The 8,333-nt window shown below is 52.4% G+C and overlaps 1 protein-coding gene across 7 annotated transcripts in view; it reads left to right on the top strand.

Annotated features, from left to right (window-relative positions):
* Nucleotides 1-8,333, top strand: part of LOC121542754 (protein MTSS 1-like) — a 125,183-nt gene that overhangs the window by 95,147 nt on the left and 21,703 nt on the right. For all 7 annotated transcript variants that reach the window (XM_045213740.1, XM_045213739.1, XM_045213741.1 and 4 more), the window contains 3 exons: nt 4,863-5,020; nt 5,533-5,640; nt 6,559-6,656. In XM_045213740.1, the coding sequence (XP_045069675.1) occupies nt 4,863-5,020; nt 5,533-5,640; nt 6,559-6,656 (364 nt within the window). The remainder of the gene's footprint in view (nt 1-4,862; nt 5,021-5,532; nt 5,641-6,558; nt 6,657-8,333) is intronic.

Below are 8,333 nucleotides of genomic sequence, written 5' to 3'. Positions count from 1 at the left end.
TCCTGTCCTCCCCTGTCTAGCCCTGTCCTGTCCTGTCCTCCCCTGTCTAGCCCTGTCCTGTCCTCCCCTGTCTAGCCCTGTCCTGTCCTGTCCTCCCCTGTCTAGCCCTGTCCTGTCCTCCCCTGTCTAGCCCTGCCCTGTCCTGTCCTCCCCTGTCTAGCCCTGTCCTGTCCTCCCCTGTCTAGCCCTGTCCTGTCCTGTCCTCCCCTGTCTAGCCCTGTCCTGTCCTGTCCTCCCCTGTCTAGCCCTGTCCTGTCCTGTCCTCCCCTGTCTAGCCCTGTCCTGTCCTGTCCTCCCCTGTCTAGCCCTGCCCTGTCCTGTCCTCCCCTGTCTAGCCCTGTCCTGTCCTGTCCTCCCCTGTCTAGCCCTGCCCTGTCCTGTCCTCCCCTGTCTAGCCAGGTCCTGTCCTGTCCTCCCCTGTCTAGCCCTGTCCTGTCCTCCCCTGTCTAGCCCTGCCCTGTCCTGTCCTCCCCTGTCTAGCCCTGTCCTGTCCTGTCCTCCCCTGTCTAGCCCTGTCCTGTCCTGTCCTCCCCTGTCTAGCCCTGTCCTGTCCTGTCCTCCCCTGTCTAGCCCTGTCCTGTCCTCCCCTGTCTAGCCAGGTCCTGTCCTGTCCTCCCCTGTCTAGCCCTGTCCTGTCCTCCCTGTCTAGCCCTGCCCTGTCCTGTCCTCCCCTGTCTAGCCCTGTCCTGTCCTGTCCTCCCCTGTCTAGCCCTGTCCTGTCCTGTCCTCCCCTGTCTAGCCCTGTCCTGTCCTGTCCTCCCCTGTCTAGCCCTGTCCTGTCCTGTCCTCCCCTGTCTAGCCCTGTCCTGTCCTCCCCTGTCTAGCCAGGTCCTGTCCTCCCCTGTCTAGCCCTGTCCTGTCCTCCCCTGTCTAGCCCTGTCCTGTCCTGTCCTCCCCTGTCTAGTCCTGTCCTGTCCTCCCCTGTCTAGCCCTGTCCTGTCCTGTCCTCCCCTGTCTAGCCCTGTCCTGTCCTGTCCTCCCCTGTCTAGCCCTGTCCTGTCCTGTCCTCCCCTGTCTAGCCCTGTCCTGTCCTCCCCTGTCTAGCCCTGTCCTGTCCTGTCCTCCCCTGTCTAGCCCTGTCCTGTCCTGTCCTCCCCTGTCTAGCCCTGTCCTGTCCTGTCCTCCCCTGTCTAGCCCTGTCCTGTCCTGTCCTCCCCTGTCTAGCCCTGTCCTGTCCTGTCCTCCCCTGTCTAGCCCTGTCCTGTCCTCCCCTGTCTAGCCAGGTCCTGTCCTCCCCTGTCTAGCCCTGTCCTGTCCTCCCCTGTCTAGCCCTGTCCTGTCCTCCCCTGTCTAGCCAGGTCCTGTCCTCCCCTGTCTAGCCCTGTCCTGTCCTCCCCTGTCTAGCCCTGTCCTGTCCTGTCCTCCCCTGTCTAGTCCTGTCCTGTCCTCCCCTGTCTAGCCCTGTCCTGTCCTGTCCTCCCCTGTCTAGTCCTGTCCTGTCCTCCCCTGTCTAGCCAGGTCCTGTCCTCCCCTGTCTAGCCCTGTCCTGTCCTGTCCTCCCCTGTCTAGCCCTGTCCTGTCCTGTCCTCCCCTGTCTAGCCCTGCCCTGTCCTGTCCTCCCCTGTCTAGCCCTGTCCTGTCCTCCCCTGTCTAGCCCTGTCCTGTCCTCCCCTGTCTAGCCCTGTCCTGTCCTGTCCTCCCCTGTCTAGCCAGGTCCTGTCCTGTCCTCCCCTGTCTAGCCCTGTCCTGTCCTCCCCTGTCTAGCCCTGTCCTGTCCTCCCCTGTCTAGCCCTGTCCTGTCCTGTCCTCCCCTGTCTAGCCCTGTCCTGTCCTGTCCTCCCCTGTCTAGCCCTGTCCTGTCCTCCCCTGTCTAGCCAGGTCCTGTCCTGTCCTCCCCTGTCTAGCCCTGTCCTGTCCTCCCCTGTCTAGCCCTGTCCTGTCCTCCCCTGTCTAGCCCTGTCCTGTCCTGTCCTCCCCTGTCTAGCCCTGTCCTGTCCTCCCCTGTCTAGCCAGGTCCTGTCCTGTCCTCCCCTGTCTAGCCCTGTCCTGTCCTCCCCTGTCTAGCCAGGTCCTGTCCTGTCCTCCCCTGTCTAGCCCTGTCCTGTCCTCCCCTGTCTAGCCAGGTCCTGTCCTGTCCTCCCCTGTCTAGCCCTGTCCTGTCCTCCCCTGTCTAGCCAGGTCCTGTCCTGTCCTCCCCTGTCTAGCCCTGTCCTGTCCTCCCCTGTCTAGCCCTGTCCTGTCCTCCCCTGTCTAGCCCTGTCCTGTCCTCCCCTGTCTAGCCCTGTCCTGTCCTGTCCTCCCCTGTCTAGCCCTGCCCTGTCCTGTCCTGTCCTGTCTAGCCCTGTCCTGTCTGTTATCAAACCAATGTGATAAACTCTCCAAACCTCTGCCCCCATGTTGTCTGGCTAGTCTGAAAGCTCTGCCAGGGGAGGGAAGGGGTGTACAGGGTCGCTGGGTTCCTACCAACTGTCTGTTTGATACTTTGGTTGGGGCATTGCAGTAGCACGAACCTCTGATGCATGTTATCTAATGAATTCTTGTCTGAGATTAATTCCTGACCCAATGTTTGTCCCACGATAGTGGCTTGTGTGTGTATGTTTTGGGACGGTTTGGGACGGTTTGGGGTGGTTTGGGATGGTTTGGGATGGTTTGGGGTGGTTTGGGATGGTTTGGGATGGTTTGGGGTGGTTTGGGATGGTTTGGGTTGAAAAAAAGGTTGAAATGAAATTGTTGTTTTTCGTGGGTCACAGAAATGCTGTTACGGTTTTGTTGTCAAAACTAATCTGGTCTATAAGTAGTTGTTAAAAAGTTGTGTAGCCTGTAGGTCTTGACATTTAGAAAAGAACACACAGATACACACACACACACACACACATACACACACACACACACACACACACACACACATCCTATACAAAGCCACAAAGTAAATGAAACTGCTAGATGTCTGTGGCTTTAGGAAGCAGCAATCTGGCCCTTGTCATTGACACAGAGATACAGACATAACAAACATGTTGCGTACACACACACACACACACACACACACACACACACACACAGATACACACACACACACACACACACACACACACACACACACACACACACACAGATACACACACACACACACACACACACACACACACACACACACACACACACACACACACCACACACACACACACACACACACACTGTAACCTAACAGCAGCTAAAGCTCACTTTAACAACAAGCCTAAGCTGTCATTTCATGCTCGGAACTACCCAGCATTATGGATAATGAGCTGGCCAAGAACACACACACACATACACACACACTCAGACACACACACACACATACACACTCAGACACACACTCCGACACACACACACACACACACTCCGACACACACACTCAGACACACACACACACACACACTCCGACACACACACACACACTCCGACACACACACACACACACACTCCGACACACACACACACACACACACACCGACACACACACACACACTCCGACATCCGACTGCCTCGGACTCACACACACACTCCGACATCCGACTGCCTCGGGGACACACACACACACACACTCCGACATCCGATTGCCTCGGACACACACACACACACACACACACTCCGACATCCGATTGCCTCGGGGACACACACACACTCCGACATCCGACTGCCTCGGACACTGTGTAAAAACCAAAACAGTGCATTCCATGGTCAGAGGGTAACACCAACCAGGGCTGAGAGCTCTCATAGAAATCACAGAGTAATTATATATCTGTGTACTTGAAAAGCTTTTCTTGGATCCTAGTTTACTGTAAAAGTATAGAGGAATTCCGACTGTACGTGTCAATTTGAGTTTCCGCTCCATCTCATCTGTTCGTTTCCCAGAATCCTAGGAAAGTAGAAATAGTGCTATAAACACAAACATTGCTCCCATATTTCTCTGAGCGCTGGAACGGCAGCCAAACCAAAAAGGGAAATGTTTTGGTTCCTATATGGAAATATCATCCATCCATTTTGTTAAACGACTACTGAACAATGTGACGTTTCCCAAAATGTCAAGTTACGTTCTCACTGCTCATCGAAGCACAATGATACAGCCCTACATAGGACTTCCAGTAGCCTATTCTTTAACTGTCATCCACAAAGCCTCAGGGTAAAACCTCACTGTTGAGAAACATTTTACTTTACATTTTCCAGCTTGGTTGTGACCTTGATGGGGTCTGGGAGAGGCTGGTGACAAAAGGTTAGATACCCCTGAGGGGTGTGACTGGCTGCTTAGGCCGGGTGGGGTTGGGGGGGGGTTGGGAGAGCACTCAGGGAGGATAGTCTACCGGTCTTAGGCCGAGGCCGGGGGAGTGCTCAGGGAGGACAGTCTACCAGTCTTAGGCCGAGGCCGGGGAGTGCTCAGGAGGACAGTCTACCAGTCTTAGGCCGAGGCCGGGGGAGTGCTCAGGGAGGACAGTCTACCAGTCTTAGGCCGAGGCCGGGGGAGTGCTCAGGGAGGACAGTCTACCAGTCTTAGGCCGAGGCCGGGGGAGTGCTCAGGGAGGACAGTCTACCAGTCTTAGGCCGAGGGCCGGGGGAGTGCTCAGGGAGGACAGTCTACCAGTCTTAGGCCGAGGCCGGGGGAGTGCTCAGGGAGGACAGTCTACCAGTCTTAGGCCGAGGCCGGGAGTGCTCAGGGAGGACAGTCTACCAGTCTTAGGCCGAGGCCGGGGGAGTGCTCAGGGAGGACAGTCTACCAGTCTTAGGCCTAGGCCGGGGACTCCAAGCGCAGACTCCAAGCTGAATCAATTGCCCTCAAATACTTTCAAGTATTTCACATATATGTCCCAGCAGGTCTGTTTTGAAGGGCCCCCCAGTATGATGTATAATGGCAGGGACAGCAGATTGACAGTCATGCTGTGTTCCAGGTCGAGGAGACGTCCAGCCACAGCTGGACAGTGCCATGCAGGATGTCAGTGATAAATACCTGCTGCTGGAAGAGACAGAGAAACAGGCCGTCAGGAAGGCCCTCATCGAGGAGAGGAGCAGGTTATGCACCTTCGTCTCCATGCTACGACCTGTCGTGGTGAGTCAAACATAACACACACTAACACACAACACAGAGGTCAGGAGGTCAGGAGGTCAGGAGGTCAGGCTTCATGTCTAAGCTAAGGCCGTGGGGGGGTGAGTCTGTCGGTACTACACACACCACCCACACATACACACACATACACCTTTGTGTCCATCCTACGGCCCATGATGGAGAGCACACAAACACACAAACACACACACAAACACATAAACACACAAACACACAAACACACACACTGCACACACACACACACAAACACACAAACACACAAACACACAAACACACACACACACACAAACACACACACACACTGCACACACACACACAAATGTTCCTCGTTAACACCCAGAGGAAATGTTCCACAGGAAGCACATTGCTGACGTTGCAGTTTAAGATGCTGTTGTGTTGTGTTAAGATCAGTATGAGTAGGACTGAGGACATCTCCGTGCTCAATGATATCACCTGGATAAATAAAGGATCAAATAAAGACATTGTGATCATTCCAGGATGAGGAGATCTCCATGCTAGGAGAGGTCACCCACCTCCAGACCATATCTGATGACCTCAAGATGCTGACCATGGACCCTCACAAGCTGCCTCCCGCCAGCGAACAGGTAAATACAGTAATACCCTAAACCTGTCAAAGGTGATTCCAACATGTATTGACTCAGGGGTGTGAACACATATATACATTTGATATTTCTGTATTTCATTTTCAATAAATGTGCAAATATTTTCTAAAAACATGTTTTCACTTTGTCGTTATGGGGTATTGTGTGTAGATGGGTGAGAAAAATATATATGTAATCCATTTTGAATTCAGGCTGAAACACAACAAGACGTGGAATAGGTCGAGGGGTGTGAATACTGTCTGAAGGCACTGTAAATCCTCCTGAGGAACCTTGAGTCAGAGTCACAAGCCTCCTTTTGCCTTTAGAAAAGACTGACTGACAGTCAGGGAGAGACATGTAGAAACATGTACAGGGCCCTAAGGGCATCCCAGCCTCCCCTCCCCTCTCTTACCCAACTACCAGGGCCCTAAGGGCATCCCAGCCTCCCCTCCCCTCTCTTACCCAACTACCTGCGTTGCTGCTCTGTGTCATCCTCCTCTACTGCCCGGGAACTAAACGTGTTTATGTCCGTGTCAACCCTCCAGGGGTTTGAAGGGGTTTATGTCTGTCTACCTCAAGCTCAGTCCAACCTGATATAAGCTAACCTGTTAAAAGGTTGTTTGCGCACCCTATTCCCTATATAGTGCACTACTTTTGAGCCGTCTGAGCCGGAAGTAGTGCACTACAGTATGTAGTCAATAGGGTGCCACGTGTATCCTCCTCAGACTCTGACCTGGTCAGGTTATTCTGGATCTGATAAAGGTTTGGAAATGGCACCCTATTCCCAATGTACTCCACTACTTCTGGCCACAGCCCTATGTAGTGTGTACACCACATTATAAGGAATAGGGTTTCATTTCAGATCTGGCCCGTGTGTGTCTTCCTCAGACTCTGATCTGTCATTGTGTTCTGTCCTGTCAGGTGATTCTGGATCTGAAGGGCTCTGACTATAACTGGTCCTATCAGACTCCTCCCTCCTCCCCCAGCGCCACTATGTTCAGGAAGTCCAGTATGTGCAGGTAGGTGTCTGGGACCAGAACCACAGCTTGTCACCTTTATCTACTCCGGGGCCTGTTCAGAACCTTCAGATAGAAATGTGTCATCTCTGGTAGTTCCATTGCTGTTGTAAGTCCAGTATGTAGTGGTAGGTGTCTAGGACCAGAACCAGATCACATCCTGAATGGCGGCAGGTAGCTTAGTGGTTAAGAGCGTTGTGCCAGTAACCTGAAAGGTTGCTTGTTCTAATCCCCGAGCCAACCAGGTGAAAAATCTGTCGATGTGCCCTTGAGCGAGGCACTTAACCCTAATTGCTCCTGTAAGTCGCTCTGGATAAGAGCGTCTGCTAAATGACTACAAATGTAAATGAATGTTTGACCTTAACTGAACTAAAAACAGCCCTGGATCTATATTCACCAAGAGTCTCAGAGTAGGACTGCTGGTCTAGGATCAGTTTGGGCAACATTTTGCATATTGAAGAAGATTATATCGACAGTGGGGACCCTGATCCTAGTCTTAGACTCCCTGATGAAGACAGCTCCTGCCCCCCAGTGGTGGGTAGAGAAACTGCAGCCTTGGGACGTCATATTACTGCCCAATCTTTTCAGGTACTTTTTTTTCCTGGGGAATTGAAAATAGTTAATTCATTTCACCAGACTTGTAATATATCATTGCTTGTGTTATGAATGTATAGATTTCAATACAAAATGTCACTGTAATGTCACACTAACCTTCCAGCTGTTTCAATAGAATATCACTCATAATACCGTTCAGTCCAACCCCGTCCACCTTCTGTCCCTCCATTCATGGTGTTGTTGTTGTCACAACTGGTTTTGGTTTTGCAAAACACTTTGTGCTGTGATGTCTGCCTTGTTTTGATCTTGTGATGCATTGAGTTTGATGAAACGTTTTCATTCCAATTGTTAGATCCACAGATCCAAGCTAAAATGTCGCTGTTGACGGGTCAATGGACCCTGATGGTCAAAGGCACACGTCTGTATCGCGACCACAGTGCAACTTGCTTGTAGTTGCGCTGAGCATGATGGATGTTGATATTGATATTGCCGTAATGTTTCTTATGATTTCATGCCTGATTGTTTTCATGTGTTTTACCGTTTTAATTTGACTGGTTTGTTCACAGTCACTGCCTGCTGCATTGGTTTGAAGTGTTAACCCATTCACTGTCTGTCTGTCTCCCTCTGTCTCTCCCCCTCCTACCGGTTCCCCTGTCTGTCTGTCTGTCTGTCTGTCTGTCTGTCTGTCTGTCTGTCTGTCTGTCTGTCTGTCTCTCTGTCTGTCTGTCTGTCTGTCTGTCTGTCTGTCTGTCTGTCTGTCTGTCTGTCTGTGTCGCTCCACCTGTCTGTCTGTCTGTCTCTCCACCTGTCTGTCTGTCTGTCTGTCTGTCTGTCTGTCTGTCTGTCTGTCTGTCTGTCTCTGTCTGTCTGTCTGTCTGTCTCTGTCTGTCTGTCTGTCTGTCTGTCTGTCTGTCTGTCTGTCTGTCTGTGTCGCTCCACCTGTCTGTCTCTCCACCTGTCTGTCTCTCCACCTGTCTGTCTGTCTCTCCACCTCTCTGTCTGTCGCTCCACCTGTCTGTCTGTCTGTCTGTCTGTCTGTCTGTCTGTCTGTCTGTCTGTCTGTCTGTCTGTCTGTCCACCTGTCTGTCTGTCTGTGTCGCTCCACCTGTCTGTCTGTCTGTCTCT

The sequence above is a fragment of the Coregonus clupeaformis genome, unplaced genomic scaffold (assembly GCF_020615455.1).
Source record: "Coregonus clupeaformis isolate EN_2021a unplaced genomic scaffold, ASM2061545v1 scaf0146, whole genome shotgun sequence".
Lineage (NCBI taxonomy): Eukaryota > Metazoa > Chordata > Actinopteri > Salmoniformes > Salmonidae > Coregonus > Coregonus clupeaformis.
The sequence above is the reverse complement of the archived record's forward strand: the minus strand, read 5'-3'. Positions and strand labels throughout refer to the sequence as shown.